The 22,059-nt window shown below is 44.7% G+C and overlaps 2 protein-coding genes across 4 annotated transcripts in view; one reads left to right on the forward strand and one right to left on the reverse strand.

Moving 5' to 3' along the window:
• The window catches only part of MRGPRX2 (MAS related GPR family member X2), a 49,641-nt gene extending 30,923 nt beyond the window's left edge, over positions 1-18,718 (reverse strand). The window contains 3 exon segments of the mRNA XM_039236744.1: positions 12,020-12,124; positions 18,420-18,541; positions 18,592-18,718. Of these exon segments, the coding sequence (XP_039092675.1) occupies positions 12,020-12,124; positions 18,420-18,541; positions 18,592-18,718 (354 nt within the window).
• The window catches only part of ZDHHC13 (zinc finger DHHC-type palmitoyltransferase 13), a 50,106-nt gene continuing 46,700 nt past the window's right edge, over positions 18,654-22,059 (forward strand). For all 3 annotated transcript variants that reach the window (XM_039236722.1, XM_039236723.1, XM_039236724.1), the window contains exon 1: positions 18,654-18,737. In XM_039236722.1, coding sequence (XP_039092653.1) covers positions 18,717-18,737 — 21 coding nt within the window. In that variant the 5' untranslated portion in view covers positions 18,654-18,716. The remainder of the gene's footprint in view (positions 18,738-22,059) is intronic.

A 22,059-nucleotide genomic window follows, 5' to 3' on the forward strand; every position in this document is an offset into this window, starting at 1 on the left:
ATTATTTAACAAGAACGAAGAATTATTTAAAAGTTTCCATGGAAGGAACATTATATTTATAACAAAATAAATATAAATATAACAAAATAAATATAGAATGTAGGTTTTTCTTTTTTACATAAGGAAGTTGAGCCCATCTTTGTGCAAGGCTGATGACCTTTAGCAACTTATGGTAACCTCTGTGAATGACAGCAACCTGAGGTGCTCAGAACTGTTGCTCTCTGCTTTGCACCCTGTTTTTGATCTGGCTTATTCAGGGCCCCTCCGCTGTGTCACCTGGGAGTGTCCATCCCTCCTCCCCAGACCTGCTCTGCCCGAGTCCCTGTGCCCCCTTGCCACGGCAATTAAGTGTAACGGGATCTCTGAATGCTAATGTCAGCCTGACCCTCAGGATAGGGTGAAACCGGGAAGTCAAACTCATGATCACCATTATGCTTTGTAACAGACTAATTCTACCAGCTCCAGTCATTAGAGGAAGACAGACAAGGTCTCCTCCGGGCACCCTGCAAGCATCAGCATTGTTCCCTCATCCTGAAGTTTCTCTTTCTCTTTTCCTTTCTCCAAATAAGTGATGACTTTATGGTATTTTTCTATTTGTAAAACAATAGACACTTTACTTTTAAGAGCGTAGAAAGGCACAGGGAGTAAAAATGACCATAATCTCACTATAAATCTTCCAGATACGTCATTATACCCTTCCTTTTTCTAGACCTATGTAGCAGAGGGCTTTTTATCTGATATTACTGGGACTGTGCTTAGTGGCTTAAGCAAAAAAGTTAGTTGAAATAACGAATGATCATAGCCATAAAATATATACATACTTCAAACCTTTTAACTTAAATTTTTTTTTTTTTTGAGAGAGAGACAGAGAGCAGGGGAGTGGGGCAGAGGAAGAGAGGAGAGAATGTTAAGCAGACTCCATGCTCACTGTGGAGGTTGATGTGCACTTGATCCCATGACCCTGAGATCATGACCTGAGCCAAAATCAAGAGTCAAACACTCAACTGACTGAGCCATCCCAGTCCCCCAAAATGTATCAGTATTTTAAGATAGTCTTTTATGTTACTATCGCTCTGCTGAAGAGAGTTCACCTTTGTCTTTCTTACCTAGATGCCATCATAGTTGGCCTCAAAGTTCTTGTTTTGGCTTCTTTGAAGAAGAAAGCATTCCAAGAGCAGAATCTTGAATTTTTACGAATCCCACCCCCATCTATTGTAACTACGTTACTACTATGTTACTACTTCGAAGCATTCAACTTAGTTTTTAAAAGTAGCTTTTTTTTTTCCTGTTTTCACTCATTTTTTTCAGTTTCCATAATACTTAACTATGAAATGACAGTAACAAAGACATTAAAATAAAGAGGCTAGAGAACCATAAAGTTGGTACCTGCTAATCATGTGAGCTATCTGGTAGGTGGAAACATAGGAGCTAAAAAGGAACAGCCTTCCTCTTCCTTCTAGAACCTTTGGTAAATCGGAGTGTCAGCCTTAGGGGTGTTCAGGTGGAAGGGGAGGGTTGACTCATTGGGAAGTCAGCTAAGTGGTTGGATGCCAATCAGGAGAGATCACACTGTACACTCACACAACATATAATTTATTTACAAAATATGAGATCATACTACACATATGGCCTATTTTTTGGTTTATCATGTTGTTTATTTACATAACAATAAATACAGTCCAACGTCCTCCCTTTGAATGATTGCATGGTATTTCACTGTATGGATATGCTACCTTTGCCTAATCCCTTACGAAGGCCTTTTTTATTTTGTTTTGTGTTTCTTTTTTTTTGCACGTGTTTGTATTTTTATGTATTTGTTTGATTATTCCCTCAGGGTAAAATTTCTAGTAGCAGAATTGCTGCATCAAAGCATATTCATAGCATTAAGATTTTGGTACCTACTACCACCAACCCTGTAGGAAACACGTACTAATTTACACACCTTCAGCAATGTAACCCCCTGATTTTCCTATTGGCCCCATAACTGCTCCCCTCCTCATTCAGCCTCTTGGTGAGAAGTAAGGACTCTCCGGAGGAAAATGTTTGAAGGGTGAGGTGAGGCTCCCCCACAGAAGTGCCACTGTACAGTGATACCAAAGCAGTAAATTCATGAAAGACAGAAAATGCTTGAGGAGGGAGAAGTTGGGGTGGGTCCCTTTCTTTCCTGGGACCTCAGGAGAGCATCATGTAGCAGAGAGAGCCAATAATGAGACTCCCCAAAGACCTGGATATGATGGCTAGTCTGTCACTTAAAGGTTGTGTGACCTTTAGGCCAATCATTTAACCTCTGTAAGTCTCAGTGTCTTCATCTGTAGAATAACACTGTCTTCTGTGAGTGCATCTGTCACTAGGAAACATACAGGTAGACATGTTGCAGCCTGACTTTCACCAGGGAATTGGTGTCTTAGTGCAGGGAAGGGGCTGGCCTTGGACTTTCGTGTGTATGACCGGGGTCATATTTAGCTCCCAAGAAAAAGTCTTTGCCTAATACCCCGTTAGGGTCTTCACCTTGTACTTGATAACCACACTGCCCACATTATCCATTCTTATCAAGCTGGGTGAAGGTACAGCTGGAGACCTGAGTGGAGGGGAAGGGGAACAGGAAGAGTTGTAAATGTCTAGGACAATGCCATCACATATATCTATAGTTACCATTCGGCATACTTCAACACAACCTGCTTGACCTTGAACTTCAGACTGAAGATCCCACCCTGGGATCCTGGGCTCTGTGTCTAGTCCCAGATGCTTATGTTCTGCCTAACTGTACCTCCCATTTGACAGTACCATTTCTTTCAACCAGTTTCTTTAAAATAACAACTCTTGCTAACAAGTATTGAGCGCTTAAGATGTCAGGTACTGTGCCAAGCATTATACATGTATTGTTCTCACTGTGGTCCTAGAAGGTAGGCATTCCTGTTTTATAGGTGAAAAAACTAGCTCGATGAGGTTAGCAACTTTCCCAAGGTCACACAGCTAGAATGGAAATGAGCGGGGATGTGAACCAGTCTGTATGCAACAAAGCCTGGGTTCTTAGTCATTGTCAACAACCCAGAGAAGCAGGGGGCGGTGTCCAACACCCTTCTCGTTTTACAGAGGAGCAGGCTGAGTCTCAGAGCTCGTCAAGAGCACACGCAGCTGGTCTGTAGCACAGTGAAGCCTAGAACCAGATCCCAAGGAAAACAGGCCAGCTTGAGTTGGATCCAAAGGTGTCACCAAAACGTTTAGAGGTAGTTTCTGACTCCAAACGTGGGGAAGAAGAGACACTTTGACGTTTTGGATGCGGATTTGGGGTCTTCACTTAAGGGCTTTTTGGCAAGAGCCTGTGAAACACCTGTGCAGACAAGACTGCTTATCCCCCCCATTTTTTTTTTAATATTTTTATTTATTTCTAGAAGAGAGAGAGAGAGCGTGAGCAGGGGAGGGTCAGAGAAAGACGGAGATACAGACTCTGAAATAGGCTCCAGGCTCTGAGCTGGCAGTCAGCACAGAGCCTGACGCGGGGCTCGAACCCACGAACCGCGAGATCATGACCTAAGCGAAAGTCGGACACTTAACCGACTAGGCCACCCAGGCACCCCCCACACTTTTTTTTTTTTTTTACTTTTTAAAATGTTTATTTGTCTTTAAGAGAGAGAACGTGAGCAGGGAAGGGGCAGAGAGAAAGGGAGACACAGAATCCAAAGCAGGCTCCAGGTTCTGAGCCGTCAGCATAGAGCCTGACATGGGGCTTGAACTCATGAACTGTGAGATCATGACCTGAGCCACAGTCGGACACCCAACCACTGAGCCACCCAGGCACCCCTGATTAATCCCTTTCTTGATCTAAGACAGCCTTGAAATGCATACACAAAGTGAAAAAAATGCATATGGAGTTGTGAGATAACACCTTCCGTCATATCAGGGAAGACTTCCTGGAGGGGTGCATTTTCAATAGTCCCTGAAGAGCTGATATAATTCGAACAGAGCTGGTGACTCCTGGGTGCCTAGCAAGTGTATAGTCTTGACTTCAGACTGACACATGGCTATTGTGAGCCAAGCAAACCCTAGTGTAAGATTTATATGCTTGGTGATATTATTTATTTATTTTTTAATTTTTTTTAATGTTTTATTTATTTCTAAGAGAGAGAGAGACAGCGTGAGCAGGGGAGGGTCAGAGAGAGAGGGAGACACAGAATCTGAAACAGGCTCCAGGCTCTGAGCTAGCTGTCAGCACAGAGCCAGACGTGGAGCTTGAACCCATGAACCGCGAGATCATGACCTGAGCCGAAGCTGGTCGCTTTAACCAACTGAGCCACCCAGGCACCCCTGGTGATGTTATTTTAAAACTATCCTTACTGAATGCCTCGGGTGTGTTTGCTTATGTTATCTTATTGGATGAAAAAGAAGAATGATCACCTATGTTGCAAGCTTATCCTATGAACCTGACCTTCATAATCTCCTTGCACTGAGACCCTTCTACCTTTCTAGGTAAGGCTGTCCTCGACAGTCTCCCTACAAGTTCCTGTTGAGGACATATCTTCTTTGTCATCTACTTTAAGCATTTATAACCTCTTTCCCATCCATTATATCATTTGATCCTTACGCTGTCCTTAGAAAGTAGATGTGCAGAGAGTATTCCCATTTTACATATGAGGAAACTGAGGGTTCCAGGTAGCAGTGGCAAATAGGTTTCAATTCACTTTGACTTTCTACAACATTGTATTCAGGGTTCTGAGGTTAAGTCTAGGGGATTAGCAAAAATTGGTGCTGTGATTAATTAGCAATGTCTGCCCGGGCACCAGAAAGGAATTGATGGCACCTGTGCTGGGTGAGTTAAAGAACTCAGGTTTCCCGATTCCCAGCCCCAGGGTTTCCCCCTGCTGCATGTTCCTTAGAGAGGGCTTGTGGAAGGAGATGCAGGTATTCAGATACAGGTGGTAAGTGGTACAGAGTAAATGGCCCTCCAAAAGACATCCATGTCCTAATCCCTAGATCCCGTGAATGTGACCTTATATGACAAAACAAAAATGGGGGAGGGGGGGTGGTCTTTGTAGATGTGATTAAGTTAAGGGTCTTGAGGTGGGGAAGTGATTCTGCATTATCCAAGTGGGCCCTAAATGCAATAATGTGTACACTTTTAAGAGGGAGGGAGAGAGAGGTTTCGCACACAGTAGAGAAGGTGATGTGAAGATAGAGCTTAGAGAGATTTGGAGATGTGTCCACAAGCCCAGGAGTTGGAGGCAACAAGGAGTGGATTCTTTCCTACAGGCTTGGGGCAGGGGCTAGGGGTCATGGAGCCCTGCCAACACCTTGGTTTGGGTCCAGTGATACTGATTTTGAATTTCTGGGGTCCAGAAGTGTCAGAGAAAACACTTCCGTTGTTTTAAGCCACTAAGTTCGTGATAATTTGTTAAAGCAGCCACAGGAAATGAATACACTCAATAAGTATTAATTTTCTCTCTCTTCAAAGTCTCCCTGAGCTCTGGAATATACACATGCATATGTATTATATAATAAATAAAATGTATTTCCATATATATTTCATTGCCAGGGAGAAAGACCTCCATTATGAGTAAATATGTTCAAGGCAGAATCTAATGCTTATTAGGACCACGCTTAGATGTTTCCTGCACAAGGATGCTCAATCTACATGGATACTAATTAAGAAGTAATCAGTCTGCTTCATTTCCTGCCAGAACAGTTATTTGTCTGATGTTTTTTCAGTCCATCTTCAAGGGCCCATGGATGGGAGCATTCTGAACAAATGTAAGCCTTTGTTCTGAGGAAAAGTTGTGCCTCCACCTTCTGGGGGTGCTTTTTGTGTATTTGTTTTGGAGGTATTAGGGGCTGTAGTTCTTCCTCCTTTGGGAAGAAGCTGATAAAGAAACAGAAGTGCAGCCTGCCATAAAATTAGTACACAGGGTGGGATTAGTATCCAAGGCCAGCAAACTGGAAGCAATAAATCATGTCATCTCAGCGCCTTGCCCATGGAGCCTACATTAGGGAAAAAAAAATCCCATTGTAAGAAATGAAATTCTTAATAATTAAATCTTACTCAGGGATGGATGTGTGTTGGGGAGGTTATGAAATATGGCTTGGGAGAGGTTTGGAATGTTAATATCTGAGGATTCAGAAGATGACTGCCATAGATAATCACAATGCAAACATTAAAATGTGAGTCACCACGACACTTTTTTTTATTTTTTAATATTCTACGCACGCCACACTCAGGAGAAAACACCTGCTGCCAGAAGACACAGAGGAACCATCAGGGAAATCATTGTCAAAAGAGCCTCCATGAAGATTTTCACCGGGCTGGACCTCCTGGTGGCCGGCTAGTAGTTCTCGGTGCTCTCCTGGGCTGAATGTACTTAATCTAGCCCCTCCCATCCCATTTCACAGATAAGGAGCCTGAGGCTTGGAGAACCTGAGTTCAGTGGTCTATAGTGAGTTAATGTGTGGTAGAAACCTTACTCCTGGGCCTATGCCCTTCCCTAGTGTCCAGGGCACCCACACTGCTTGCCTTGTGAAAGCCAATGTGGGCCTCGTCTCCAGCCTTCCTCACACACCTACAGAATCAGGTTAATCTGTAACAGGAATTCATTGGGTGCGATGAAGAAACTGGCCACTTTTTATTTGACTGGGCAAGAAAAAAATACCACCTAGAGTGTGCTGATCTGGTTCACTAGGGCCTATGCCAGTGACTTTTCAGAAATAAGGCTCAAATTGTGTTGGGGCTCCAGAATGGCTGGGAAAGAACAGAACTTTCAGGAGCCCTTTAGTCAAGCCAGATCTCCTCTGGCCTAACAAAGCCTCCAATCAGGCCATCTTTATACACAGAAACCCTAAAGGAACCTCACTTGAGCTGGCCTCCTGGAGAGATCAGGGAAGCTTCCAGAAGGGCTACTTACCTGGTAGTGGGCAAAGAGTAGAGATATGGAGGCTGTAAGAAGGGAAACGGGGTTGAGTAGAACTTTTTACTGTCCTGGCTAGCTCTCTGATATATCCAGGAGGTAAAGTTCAAAGCACTCCCCCCCGCCTTTTTTTTTTTTAAAAGATCGCACAGGGAGTCAGCCAACCTGGAGCCTGAAACCAGACCTCCTAAGTCCTCAACTCAAGCCCTATGTTCCACATGTCCCACAAGTAGTTTCCTAATTAAAGAAGGGGGTAAATAGTGAGGAGAGGGAGAGAGGCAAACCATGAGAGACTCTTGAATGCTGAGAACAAACTGAGGACTGATGGGTGTCGGTGGGGGGAGGAGGGAGATGGGCATGGAGGAGGCCACTTGTGGGGATGAGCACTGGGTGTTATATGGAAACCAACTTGACAATAAACTATTTGTACAAAGTAAAAAAATAAAAAATAAAAAAATAAAAAAAAGAATAAAGAAATCCTTTTAGTTTGTCAATGGATGAGTCTCTGTTACCCTCTGGAATTAAAATACCAGAACCTTAACAAATAGAGAAAGGAAATCCCCAAGAGTTGAAGTATGTGTGTAACTCGCACCCACAACCTTCTCTGAAGGGCTGCCTGGGGACTGACCGCTGCAGAGGTACAAAGCCTAACTCCTTTGTCTTGAGGCAGGGCGACCTCTGTGGTGCATCCAGAGCTCCCCACGACATCAGGAGGAGACTGGACTTTGCCAAAATCATATCCTTGCTCTGCTTCTCTTCCTCTCCCCTGCCATATGAGTCGGAGTTCTTCAGAGAAACAAAACCCAGAAAGAGAGGAGTAAAGATTTTAAGGCATTGGCTTGTATGTGACGGACAGAGCTCTCACTCTGAAATCTGCAGGCCGAGTGAGCAAGATGGAGATTCAGGTAAGAGTAGAGGTTGCAGTCTTGTGTCTGAGGGTTAGAATTTCTATGTTGCGCTCTAGAGGCAGAATATCCTTCTTCAGGAAAGCTTTGTCTTTGCTCCTAAAAGCTTCAACTGATTAGACGAGGCCCACCCACGCTATATAGGATCATCTGCTTTACTTGAACTCAACTGATTGTAAATGTTAATCACATCTGAACATATACCTTTATAGCAACATCTAGACTAGTGTTTGACAAAAAAAAAAAAAATCTGGCCACCACTCTCTAGCCAAGGTGACACATGAAATTAAGTATCATGTCTCCTCACCTTAAAAGGTGTTTCTGAGAACCTCATCTTACATTCAGCTTATACTGAGTTAATCCTCATCTTATAGTCAGCTTCCAGGGAACCTGAACAATGACCAACTGATGCTTTGTGTCCTGCCACACTACCTTGTTTGTTTTAGGCTTGCTTTTATATTGTCTATCCTTCCCTTCTAGAAGTAAGTTCCTAGGGAGTAGGGTTTTTTTCTGTCTTGCTTCCTGCTATAACCCCGGTCCCTAGAACAAGGCTTAGCGCACAGCCCATTGGCTGGTCTTTTGCCTGCTTGCTCTCAGCCTCCGTTTCTACTCTGCTTTATTCTGCTATGTATTTTAGGGAGGCTTGGATCCTGTAAGGATCTGCGTTTTCCAGACTTTCTCGCCAAGAGGCTTTCAGATAGGCTTTATCAGTTAGGCAAGGATGGGGGATTGGCAGACAGGAGGAGGCAGGGGTCTCTCTTCCTGCTATGGGCTTGCGTTAGCATCTCCCTAGCAGGCATGGAGAGCAATCGCTAACTTTTGACCTTCTAAGTACCTGCATGTGAAGCTTCTCCCTCAGAGCCTGAGTAGCTCTCCAACATGGTCCTGGCACTGGCCTGCAGTGGGCTCCCACTGTAGAAACCTCTGTGGATCAGGGCACCAGCCCACCTCACCCCTCCCAGGTTCTGGACTCTGGTAATACCACCTCTCCCCTGCCATTCTCACATTCTTAGGGATGGCAATTTCTTCCAGCATCACTAAGCCCTGGGTTCACTCAAAGTCCATCTTTTGCCTCCTCAGCCTTTCCAACACTATAAAGTCACTTTATTATATTAAATTCCTTCTGTTTAAAATAATCCAGAGGAAAAAAATAATAAAATAAAATATCCAGAAAGGTGTATGTCCCATGACCGGATCCTCTCAACTCTGACTGATATTTTGATCATCAATAAATACTGGTTGAGTGAATAAATTGTATTGCCAAACTAATGTTCTTATGGCTCGTAATTCAAAAGAAAGAAACACCCTTTCCAGCATCCAAAATCAAATTGCATGGAAGGATTCTGGTTGGGCCACAGGCTCTTCCATGCCTTGGACCAATCTCTCTGGGTGAAGGGCTGGAGCACCCTGACTGGTTAGACTCACGAGCTCAGGCCTGTAGCTCACAGCTGGCAGGATACTAACATTGACTGTCTCATCTGAGCCACTTGGAGTGAGGGGGAGGCGCTTCCCCAGTGAAAGAGGGAAGTGGGCAGAAAAAAACCCCCAACATTTCCCCACTATGATACCGCTACAATCTTTAGGGGGAAATAGACATATTGACAAATTATTATCCTATGATGAGGTGAAGCACAAGTATTCTAGGAGCACAGGGGAGCATTGGCTCTACAAACCACATTCACATACATGATCTAATTCGTTCCTTACGATGCCAGCCACTGCGAAGAAGGTATTACCATCGTTATGTTACAGAATCTTCTGTGGCCTCCTGTGACGGTTCTGTTCTGTCCTTTTTGATCCAAAGTCTGGTCTTCCCAGCTTCCTTGGCCAGGCCATATCAGCCCTTGTTTTCTTTCGACTGCTAAACATCTGAGTTCCATTCCTTTTTAACGTAAAATCCTCCTGAAGGAGAAGTGATTGCGAGCAACTTTTCCTTGGTGCCATGACAGCCATGGCATGTACCATCATACAAAGCACCCACCGTGAGGCAGACATCACACCAGATGTTCAAGACACACACTCTCTCATTTAGTCTTCTTCAAACCTTACCAAATACTGGTAGTGTCCCAGAAATATTGTGTGACTTGGCCCAAGTCCGTAGCTACTTTGAAAGAGTCAGGACATAAAACTACCTAAGTCTGGCTCCCCAAATAGCAGCATTTCTCCTACTGTGTCTTCACACCAACGGAGGAATGGTTGAAAGAACTGGGGGTGTTTAAGCAAGAGGTCAATACACATGGGGGTGTCATTATTCATTCAAATATCCAGTGGCCTATGAGGTAGGAGAGAGAATTCATTGGAATTTTTGTGCCCCAAGAGTCAGAAAGAGTACCAACTATGTAAGTTATAGTAAGGTTAAGTTCCGCTCAGTATAACCAAAATGGTAGAAGGTAGAGTGGGTGTTCAAGGAGATGGTGATGAGGCACCTTTTGAGGGATGTGGGAGAGTGACAAAACCCGAATTCAGAACAGTTAAAGATCCAGCAACTATGAAACCTCTCCTGCTTTCTGCTCACCCCATTTCCTGAAGTTACAATTCTTGCAAGTCTCACCCACGATTCTGGGTCAACTCCAGATGGTAAATTGATTTAAAAACCAAATAAGTCAAGATAACACATTGGTTGTTAAAAAAAAAAAACACCCACAAAACTGAAACCATGTATTGATAATATAGATACACCACGGGGACATTTTGCAAACTTTTATGCAACTCTGAGCATTTTAGGCTGCCTCAGACTTCTCTAGACTGTTAAATTTCATTTTATCATTCAAGAAATACTCCATGCCTATCCAGTTAAGACTATACTGCTTGTTTGAAAAAAATTTACTGACTTTAGTATTCTGCTTCAGACTCTGTGTGAATTGGCCAAGAAAAGGACCAGATGGGGCTGAGATGGGCAGAGGAGGCAGGGGGTGGGGAGCTGGTGAGAAGGCAGGGTGGGAGTGTCTAGTTTGTCTTGTCTGGAAGGCATGTCATGAGCTTCCTTCTGTCTCCCTCTGCCCTCTGCCCCTGAGTCCATTACCCAAGCTGTGCACTAATGACGTGGTACTATTTCTCCCTTCCTGAGGCAGGAGTCCAGTTTGTCCTTCACCACGAACAGAATCACCTTTAAGTGTCCATCGTCCCATGTTTGGGACTGGGATCAAACTAACTTGGCCTTGAAACCCAAGACCCCTTTCTTTCTTGCTTGTGATATATGGCAAACTATGCAGATATTTCCATGGCAGATACTTCTAAGTGCTACTCAGGTGTGCTGTGGCCAAAGTTCCATCTGCAGGGGAGAACACTAAGACCTATAGAGGTTCAATATCTCGTCAATAACTAGCCATGTAAAGACTTGAAAGCTGGCCCTCCGACTCCTAGCCCGGCTCCTTGCACTGCCCCACGCATCTCCTTCACAGGCTGCTCAGAGGCACGATTGATGGAGGAGGAAGCTGAGCGAGGGACAGGCAGGGCTCTTGCTTCAGGATTTTTGTGCATCTGTGACCCAGCTCTGATCACAGCTGGAGTCCTGGCCTCTAGTGTCCTGTATGGAAGTCTCCAGTCTTGATTCTCCTTTCTGATGGGTTCACCCTCTCTCCACCCTTCCCCTGGAGTATATTCCAGCCTTGAGAGCTCTTCCTGGTCAGTGACAAGCAGGTAGCAGATTCTGGGCCTGTAAGATCTTATAGAGTCAGAGCTGGAGTCAGTGTCACATATTAGTAGAAGTTGTGGGAAAGCAGGAATTGCGAGTACAGAGAGGGCCCCACTATACAAGTGAGAGCAGGACAGATGTCCAGAGGTGCAGGGACAAGAGAGAGAAACTAGTGACCATGGCTACCTTGGTTCTTGAGGGTGCCTCAGTGCTCAACTCCAGTTCCACAAAGGATTTTGCCGCAGGCAATAGGGAGCCACAGAAGCTTCGAGGGAATGGCAGCATTTCATGTAATCATTTTATTCAGTGTCCTGCCCCTCCTGCCATCTCACCCATTGCCCTTGTTGATAACCCGCACCTCCAGCAGTCAGATTCATCGGGAAGTCAGTGGCTTTGGGAACTACCTCAGTGCCTTCAGCTTAGGAAATCCAGATTTCGTCTGGATTCACCATTTATCCAAAGCGCAGTGTGAAGTTCTTTCATTCAGAAACTGAGATGACAGTTAACCAATTAGGCCTTCCATGGTCCCTTCTATATTCTTGAACAACTTGCACCACAGCAGGCCAGCTTGGCCGGTTACCATGGACACCACCGTCGCTATAATTGGATCCCACTGGGCAGCAGCTAACAGCAGATTTAACCAGTTTCTTGTCCCCTAGTGAAGGCAGAGCTGCCGGGAATGCAGCTCTTCTCTTCAACACAAATAGTTGAGTGTGTAGGGCAGGGAGGTGGTGGAAAGAGGACAGTTACTCCTATAAAATGTCACAAACCAATGTCCTTGATGAAACAAGGAATAAATTTTGACGAGTAGAACTGTGGCCATTATATTTCCTATGAAGTTGTGCATATTTCAGAGTGGGACCATGATCAATGTTAAGGCTGAGTTTTCCCTAAGAGCTCAGCATTTCTCTGTTGTCTTAGCATCTAGTAATGGCCAACATTTACAGAGCACTTACTGTATGTACGTTACATACATTCTTTCGTTTAATCCAGACAATGACTCTATGAAGTAAGCTCTCACTACTCCCATTTTATAGACAAGAGCATGCAGGCTCAAAGTGGTAAGGTCTCTTGCTAAGAGTATGCAAAAATTGAGCCTCTAAAACTCATGTCCTGACTTGATTCCTCCAAGTAGGTGGGAAGTTTGAAAATACTTTTTTTTCAATGTTTTTTTATTTATTTCTAGGAGAGAGAGAGAGACAGCATGAGCAGGGGAGGGTCAGAGAGAGAGGGAGTCACAGACTGAAACAGGCTCCAGGCTCTGAGCTGGCAGTCAGCACAGAGCCCGACGTGGGGCTCGAACCCACGAACCGCAAGATCATGACCTAAGCGAAAGTCGGACGCTTAACCGACTAAGCCACCCAGGCGCCCCTGAAAATACTTTTGAAAAAAATACCTGTATGAAGTTTTGAAAGGTCCTGATTGTTCCTACTGACAAGATTTAATTCTTGTCAGTGACTGTATTGCAAGGCCACAGCCTTGCCCACTGGAGACAGCCCTGCCCCTGTTACCCGAAGTTCTGGGCCTGGGCTTTTCTACAGTCTCTAGCCTGACACCCTGGGGCAATTGCTTAAACTTCCTGAGTGACAGTCTGTAAAGTGGAGTGCTAATCTCCACTCTGCTTATATCACAGCGATGTTATATCTCAGTCTAAGTAAAAGCAAAAGTGTTTTGCAAACTGTATAAAGCCATAGGTGGGATTCTTCAACTCGAGTCACTTTTGAGCACTTAGCCTGAGTTGGAAAATGCACTAGGTGCCAGGGACATAAATAAAAATTAATAATATGGTATTGTTTGTTCATTCAACAATGGAGTATTGAGCTGAGTTCCCATGGACCAGGTACTGTGTGTTGGGAATGCATCCATGTCTGAGTCAGGGCCAGGTTCTATGCTCACAGAACTGCTCATGATGTGCAGAAAAGAGAGATGTTCAAAACGTTCAATAATGTTCCATGGGTGCTGTTAGAAGAGCTACGGGTGCTATGAGAGCATTTAGCAAGGGAGTCCTAGCCTGATTTGGGAATCCAGGCCTTCCCCAGGAAGTGATATTTAATTGTTCTCTGGGAGCACGGAGACAAGCGGGGAGTGGGTATTAAACCAATAAATACAGAGCTATGATACATGGAGAGAGAAAGTAGAGAGGCAAATCTTGCCACACGTGTATTAAAGACAAGGTCCATTTATTGCCCAATCCTGAGTGTTGCCGGCACACTTTGGACACATCCAGAAAAATTTCCATATGCATAGATATTTAAATATGTGACTGCAAGTAGGTGACTAAGATTCAAAATAACAACCAACAAAAAAATAGTAGGAATACTTCCTACTTTACCTCCTCTCTCTCTCTCTCTCTCTCTCTCTTTCTCTCTCTCTCTCTCTCTCACACACACACACACACAGACACACAGACACACACACACACCTACACCCTCATGAATCTGGCTAATTTGGCAAGTAAAATATAAGCCATACACCACAGTCTCCTAATTCAGACCACATTAACTTAGACTATCTCATTACCAGATTTTGGCGACTTGTATATAAAATGAAGGGAAAGAGTCACTTTCACTTTTTAACTATGAACCTTTTCATACATAGAAGACAAGAGACGGAGCAAGACTTGTAAGCAATCCCTGTCCCATCCCACAACCCCCAGCCCTGAGAATCTGGGAGGCTGGTTACAGTTAGAAACTGAGGCTATTTGATGGTTGGTGAGATAGCCTTAGAGCACAGCCAGAAGAGCTGTGAAGATAATCCTATCTTCTCCACTAACTTGTAGAAATGGTCTTAGACAAGTCACTTCCCTCCCCAAACCTAGTTTCCCCAACTATAAATAGAGGAAGTTGAAAAAGTCCTTTTGGGCTAGTTTTATGCATTTATGGAAAGGCCTTTTTGCCCTATCTCCCAGGCGAATGTGGGTCTCTTGTTAGCACTTATCATTGTCTCTACTTCTTTTCTTAAAAAAAAAATCTATTTCTATCAGTATTTGGCCTCTCCTGGAGACTTGATCTTCAGAAGAACAGAGACTCTGCTGTTTACCACTGTACTCATATGTTTTAGCCTGTACCTGGCACACAGTAGGAGCTCAACACGTTTGTATCCCAAATGTTCCCGACAAGCACTCATCCCCACCCCAGCTTGCTGGCTTGATACCAGAGAGCATTGGGGTTTTCTAACCTGTGTCTATAAAAAGCTCTGTGCTGACAGATGTATAGAGCTTTCTGACATTACAGAGGGTCATTCAGGTGCCTTTGACATAATTACAAACACAAGGCCCTGTTACAAAAAACACTCTGTTCCTTTCCAAGGCCGTGGAAGAAGTGAGGCCAGAATCAAGTTCAGTCAGGATGAAATCAGTTGCCACCCATAGTGTGACTGCAGGGATTGGCAAACCCTATTGTAGAATTTTTCTCCAAAGCCAAGAATTGTTAAACACTGTGAAATCAGCCCTTCTGAGAGTGATTTATGGAGCTGAACCACTTTTGATTTCCTTTTGTCAACCCTTACTTTCGCTGTAGTCGTTCATTTGTTCATTTGTTCTTTTTAGGCTTTACTGTGTGCCCACCTTGAGCAGAACATGGTGAGGTGTGTGCCAAGAGTCCGTGCCCGGTGGAGGGAAGAGCATCTACCCAAGAACCGCAAGGCTCATCGAAGACGTCAGTATCTAGGAGCCCATTTGATTAAGGTCTGTCTCTTGTTGGGACACCTGGGTGGCTCAGTTGGTTAAGTGTCCAACTTCGGCTCAGGTCATGATCTCACAGTTCGTGAGTTTGAGCCCCATGTTGGACTCTGTGCTGACAGTTCAGAGCCTAGAGCCTGCTTTGGATGCTGTGTCTCCCTCTTTCTCTGCCCCCCCCCCCCCCGCTCATGCTCTCTCTCTCTCTGAAAAAATAAACATTAAAAAAATTTTTTTTAAGTTTATCTCTTGCTACTAAACAATAAGCCTCAGGCAAACATGGACTTTTTTTTTTTTTTTTTTGTCTTCCTCGGTATTGAATGGTGCTTGGCATACAGTAGGAGCTCAATATATAGCTGCAGAATGAGGGAAATAGTATCATCTAAAAGAGATCCAAAAAGTGCTATGGCTATCAGAGAGGTAGAGCTTAGTCTCAGCTAGAGAAATTATATGATCAAAACTGAGAGGGACCATTGAATTCCGTGCTTCCTTCAGCTGTTCTCAGCCCCATTTTACAAATGGGGAAACTGTCACAGAGAGAGAAAATGGTTTGTCTGGGGTCACATAGTGTTATGGGCTGAATTTTGTCCTCCCCCCCATTCAAATGTTGAAGTCTTAACACCTAGTACCTCTCTCTAAATGTGACAGTATTTGGAAGGAGGGTCTTTAAAGAGGCAAGTAAGTTAAAAATGCAGACATATGGGTGGGCCTTAATCTATATGACTAGTGTTCTTATAAGAGGGGATTAGGACACAGGTACCTACAGAGGGAAGAACCTTGTGAAGACACAGGGGGAAGATGGTTATCTATAAGCCAAGGAAAGAGGCCTCAGAAGAAACAACTCTGTAAGTATAACACTGTGATCTGCTGCCCTCTAGAATTGTGAGAAAATAAACTTCTGTTGTTTAAGCCCCTCAGTGTGTGGTACTTGGGTATGGCAGCCCTAAGCGAACTAATAGGCACACTAAGTGATGGCAAAGTTAGGTTGAGAAGCCAGGTCTGCTGAATCTCTCTCTCAAGTGCTCTGTACGGCCCCACCTGGCTGGTCCATTGGTGATCCCCAACACCTGCTCCCGATGAGGGCGAGAATGATGATGTTAACAGCTAACCCATATATAATGCTTATCATGTACCAGGCACTCTTCTAAGTACTTTACATACATGGGTTTATCTAATTCTCTCGACGCTCCTGGGAAGTACTTTGATTGTCCGATTTTTACAGCTGAGGAAACTGAAGCACCAAGAGATTGAGCAACTCGCCCAAGAGCAGCCAGCCACTCAGTGGCTTTTGGCCACTCCAGGGCCTGCTCTGACCTTCATGCTGTTCTACAGTTGCCTACACACCAAAGGAGTTTTCAAACATGTGAGGTAATGGTGGCACTTCGGGCCTCACTGGGTTTGCTTTTATATAGCCCTCAGTTGTGACCATACTTACCCCAATCTGAAGTGGTTCAAAGGAGGCATAAAACAAACGAGCAGAGGGGAGTTGGTGTCTTGCTAAAGAGTAGGGTGTTAGGATTTATTTGTTCCAGAATCTTCCCATGTGTGAGGATACCAATGCAGAAGCCCTGAAATAACAGATTTCAAACATCCCAAAAGTTCAAAAACAGCTTCTAATTCAGTCCTTGAAAGTGAAACAACCAAACCACTTCAGTTGAAGCCCTTTGCAGTAAGAGACCTGGGTTTAAGTCCTCTCTTGACCACTTACCAGCTGTGTGACTTGGGGTTTAGATAGTCAGAACTTCAGTTTTCTCTTTTGGGAGATGGGGAAACTGACACTCCTTTCATGGATTAGACATAATATATACAAAAACACTGCCATGGGTGCCAGTACATAGTAAGTGATCAATAAACACTGCTCTTATTAGCTAAGCAAAACAACCACAACCTGAAGACTTTCTCCTCCATGAAGCCTTTCCCGATGTCTCATCCTAGCCTGTCCAAATCAATTGGTCACTGCTCTGGCTCTCACAGGAAGTTTCTTACACTTCTATTTGTCCTTTCTTGTATCATAGAAGTTGATGACACACCAATCATTCTGTCCATCCACTCAGTAAAATCATACTAACCATTTTCCACATCCCCGTGCTGTGCTGGGCACTAGGAGTTCAGAGATGGGTGCCTGGACATTCACTTTTGCCCCTATCTGGCCCTGTGTTAGCTCTTGTTACCAAATCCTTGCTTACTCCTTCAAAAAAATTGAGGTTGTTAATCTAGGCTGGGGAAAGGTGAATGGAAAGAGAGATATGTGATAGCCATCTGCAAAATCTCAAAAGACATTACTCTGTAATGTAGACAGATCGTAGTTCCAGAGAACAGAACAGGCCAGTGGGGGACATTACAGGAGATAACAGGAGAGCATTCCAAGAGAACAAGATTTTTGTCTGATTTGTTTACGGCTCAAAGAGTTTGGGCTTTGGGGAAACTCAGGGCTAGTATGTCTAATAGGCAGGGGCATAATAATAATAATGATGATGATTAAGGTTTTTTTTTACAATTATATTGTGTTATAGTGTTTATTATGGGAAACCCCATCACTTTGTTGGGTTTCTAGACACTTATTTTATCATTAAAACTATTTTTACAGAATAATATTTTCAGTTCCTTTCCAGTTTAACTTGTAAAGCCATTAATCTGGTTCAGTTTGGCAACAGACACATTAAAGAATAATTTCAAAGGCTGTGTTAAGTGCTGGGCTAGAAGACTCCAGTGTTTTCTGGGGTCTGAGGTAAGAGAACCCCATTGCCCCAGCAGAGCTACCCAAGGGTTGGGGTCAAGCCTTATCCTAGCTTCATAGCTGTCCTTCAAGCTGAACAGAGTTTAGATGCCAGCTTCTTCAATGCAGTCCACAAAAGGGCGTGGAGAATGCGGGGTCGGAGGTGGAGGGCTCTTGCCCAATCTTTCCCTAGTCTGATCAGTGAAACTCACATATTTTCTGTCTTGTATGAAAAAAACTCAGAGGCCCAGATGGTGGCAGTGACTTACTCAAGGTCAAAAAGTGGAGAGTGGCGAATGTTTTAATAGTTAACATTTACTAATTCCTTATTATATGTCAGGCATTGGCTAAGGGGCTTTGCAGTTTTCTCTCATTTAGTCCTCTGACAACCTGTCAAGTAGGTACCCTTACTTTCCCCCATTTTACAAACGAGGAGATGAGGTAAAATAAGACGCTCTCACAAGGCTATCTAGCTATTGAGTAGCCAAGTCTGCATTTGCTCTCAGTAGATGGTGGGTCGGCTTTGGAGTAACAGCCTGATCCTGGGCGTGCGTCGGGGGGCAGGATGAGGCGTGAAGGACAGGTGGACGCCTACCATGGCGCGCATTGCATAGCCTCGGCCTCGGGCTGGAAGCACACGGCGGGGGCGGGACGGGGGCGGGGCCTTCGACTCGCGGTTCCCCACTAGCTTACCCGGCGGCGGAAGAGTCCCGCCCCCTACTTAAGGAAGGGCAGGGATTGGCTCTCCCGAGGGCCATTGGCAGCACAAGGCACGACGGCGGCCGCGGCGGAGGCGGGGCCGCAAGCAGGAAGTGGGAGTAAAGGTGGCTCGAGGGGGCTGGCCCGCCAGCTGCTGCCGCCGCTTTTCCCTGTCGCGGCCGCCAGTGGCGACATGGAGGGGCCGGGCTCGCAGGTGAGTGCGGCCGGACGCTGGCGTTCTTGGGGCCGGGAGAACGGCGGCTGCCTTGGGGAGAGGGAAGGGCGTAGGTGTGAGGCGGCTCCTAAGAGGAGGCTCCGGGAGCGGAGGGGCCTGGGCCGGGGAGGAGGAAGCATGGAGACGCCGAGAATGATGCTGGGAATTCTCTCCGAAGCGACCGGAAAGAAAAGGCGAGGACAAACGGGCGAGTGCCCTCCCGGTTCTCCAGCCTACACGGTGGGGCCAGGGCGCCCCCACTGGGCCGGTACCCCCTTGCCCAGCAGCGACCTCAGGGGACTGGGAGGGGAGTGTGGCCGTTCCTGGGAGAGGTGTCAGGTGACACACCTGAGTTGGACCAGCCCGTCTTGACCTTGGCCTGGAATCCGTGCGGTTCTCTTGATCTCTTTTTTTCCGTGGAGTTGCCTGGGCACCTGCCTTCGCCCCACCCAGCCCTGTTTTAGCCTTTGTTCCCACATCCTTGCTGACTCCTTCAAAGAACTGAGGCTGTTAGCTTAGGCTGGGGGAAATGTGGGTGGAAAGAGAGGTAGGTGCCTGATAGCGATCCGCAGAACCTCAAAAGATGCTATGTTGTGGAGGAGATCCTGCCCAAAGCCAGATGTAGTTCCAAAGAACAGAACGGGCCAGTGGGGGAAGTTACAGGAGAACAAGAATTTTGCTTACGGCCCTTTCCCAGTGCCTAGAGTGCTGCCTGCCATACTTCAGCTGTTCACTTGATGTTGAATAAATGAAGAAGACCCAAATTCTGCCAACATTTAGTGAGTGCTTAGCATGTACCAGATGCTTTTATATGCATTAGTTTATTCTGGAATTGAAGCTTCTTGAAGAACATGATATTATCTCCTTTTTACTGATGAGAAAACTGAAGCTGTCTCCAGTTGGAGTGAGTTACGTGTAGATTTTCTGCCCTTAAAGGGATCCAGGTAGTTTGAGATGACTGGATTAGTTGGCCTCTAAGAAAAACAATGTCTTTCCAATCCTTAGAGTGTTTCTCATGTTTCCTCCTTCCTGTCCTCCTTTCAACAGGCTGCTGTAGGTTTAAGAGAAAGAATAAAACATGTCGAGAAATGTGTTAAGTTATTCTTCTCGTGTTAGGCGTTCTTGCATTTTGACAGAAAAGAAAAAAGTTTGCAAGCCGACTGGATTTTACAAACCGGTGTGGAATCTTCACCTGGAAACTATGCCTCATTTTATTTCTCAGAGAATCTCAAGGAAAAGTTGAGAGGAGTACCTATCCTATCTTAATTATTGCCACTCATTTACAAAAGCCTTCAAGTGCTTAAAGTCCACTCCCTCGTGCTGAAGGGAAGATAGCCCTGCCCCGGTTGCACAACAGATGGAGGAAAAGAATGATTTAGAGACTGAAATTAATGGGACATGGTAGAGTGGTCATTGTTAGTAATAATTGTTGTTGTTAATAATACCATAATAATAATCATAATCATAATTTTACAGTAATACAGATTTCACCTGTACATGGCACTCTACAGTTTGCAAAATATTCCCCCATGCTTGATCACTGTGACCCTCTGGGGAGGGATTGTTACTCTAGTTTTAAAGATTAGAACTGGCGCTCAAAAAATCGGAGTCATTTGTTAAAAGTCAAGTAGCTGCTAAGCGACAGAGCCAGGACTTCATTCATTCTACTATGTGCCGGGCACTGGCACTGGTATAGGTGCTGGAGATAAAGCAGTGAGCAAAAAACGGGGGAAACATTCCTCTTCTTGTTGGATTTGGTTCTACTGGTTCCAGTTTCAGTGTTGTTGGGTTTTTGCTTGAATTTGCTGATGCCATTTGGCCCCTAGTTTCCTCTCTGAGCTCTTTTTTTTTTTTTTTTTTTAACTACTTTCTTGCTTGCTTAATCAACTGCTGTCACTCTGGGTTTTAAGACCTTTGTACTTTCTTTTCACTCTGTCTGGCGTACTCTTTCCTCATTATACTCACATGGCTTATTCCCCTACCACTTTAAGGTTTTTTGTCTTTTTTCTCTTTTTAATAAAGAGTATTGCATTTTTTTAAAGTTTATTATTTATTTTGAGAGAGAGAGAGCACAGCAGAGCCCGATGCAGGGCTTGAACCCACGAAACGTGAGATCATGACCTGAGCCACCCAGTCGGGCGCTTAACCGACAAAACCACCACTTAAAGGTTTTGACGCAAATGTCACCTCACTGCAGCAACCCCTCTTCATCAGTATTACCAGCAACGTTCCCTAGTCTCCTTTCTTGTTTCATATTTCTGTTTGATACCATTTAACATACTTTGTCTCTTTCCTTCCACTGAATGTAAGTTCTGTGAGGACAGTGACTTTTATCTGTCACGTTCACTGCTGTGTGCCTAGCCTCTAGAACAGTGCCCGGCACTGGTGGGTACTCTGTAAACAAATGTCCAGTGAATGAACTTGAAAACAACTCTGGTACTTCTCTTAATGTCATGGGAAGTTTTAATGGTTATCTGTTAGCTTTCTCTTTATTTTTTTTGATAATCTGGCAGGATAGTGATCCTCAGGGTTTGAATATGATTTTTTAGATCTTGGGTTTCTTTTTAGTTAATGCCCACTGTAACTTTAATAGTTCTTATTTACTATTTAGAAAAATAATATGATTCACGATATCTCCATGTGGAAAATGTATGATCCCTTATATCTTAAAATTGTTCTAGTTTTCTATTGCTGTGTAACAAAGCACCCTAAAACATAGTGGTATAAAACTCCCTTTGCCATGCTCATGCACTGTGTGTCCGGAATTTGGACAGGGCATAGCAGAGATGGTTTGTTTCTGTTCCCCTGTGTCTGGAGCCTCTGCGAGGAAGACTCATAATGTGGGATACTTAGTGGCCGAGGTTGGTATCATCTGGTGGTGTCTTTACTCACATATCGGGCAGTTGATGTTGACTTTCAGCAGGAACACCTATATGGGCCTGGGCGTCTGCCCGCGTGGTGGCCAGGTTCCAAGAATGAGTATCTCAAGAGACAGAGAGAGGAAGCTGCCCGTTTCTAAGCTCCGGGCCAGCAAACTGGTGGGGCATCGCTTCTGTGGCATTTTATTAGTGAGGCAGTCCCAGAGCTCAGACTTGAGAGGGAGGGACGCAGACCCTCTCCTCTTGATGGAGAGATATCAAAGAATTTAGGGACTTTGTTGTAAAAATCACCATAGATGTGTAGCCACGTAGCAGTAGAGCTTCACTGCCGCAAAGGGTGTTTATGTGAAGTCTTTGTCAGTGCACATTTCAGTAAAGACGGTTGTAACAGCTCCTCTTAGACCCGTACAGGATGGACGTGGAAGGAACCTTATAGCTATATT

The sequence above is a fragment of the Hyaena hyaena genome, unplaced genomic scaffold (genome assembly GCF_003009895.1).
Source record: "Hyaena hyaena isolate Hyena2069 unplaced genomic scaffold, ASM300989v1 scaffold_116, whole genome shotgun sequence".
NCBI lineage: Eukaryota > Metazoa > Chordata > Mammalia > Carnivora > Hyaenidae > Hyaena > Hyaena hyaena.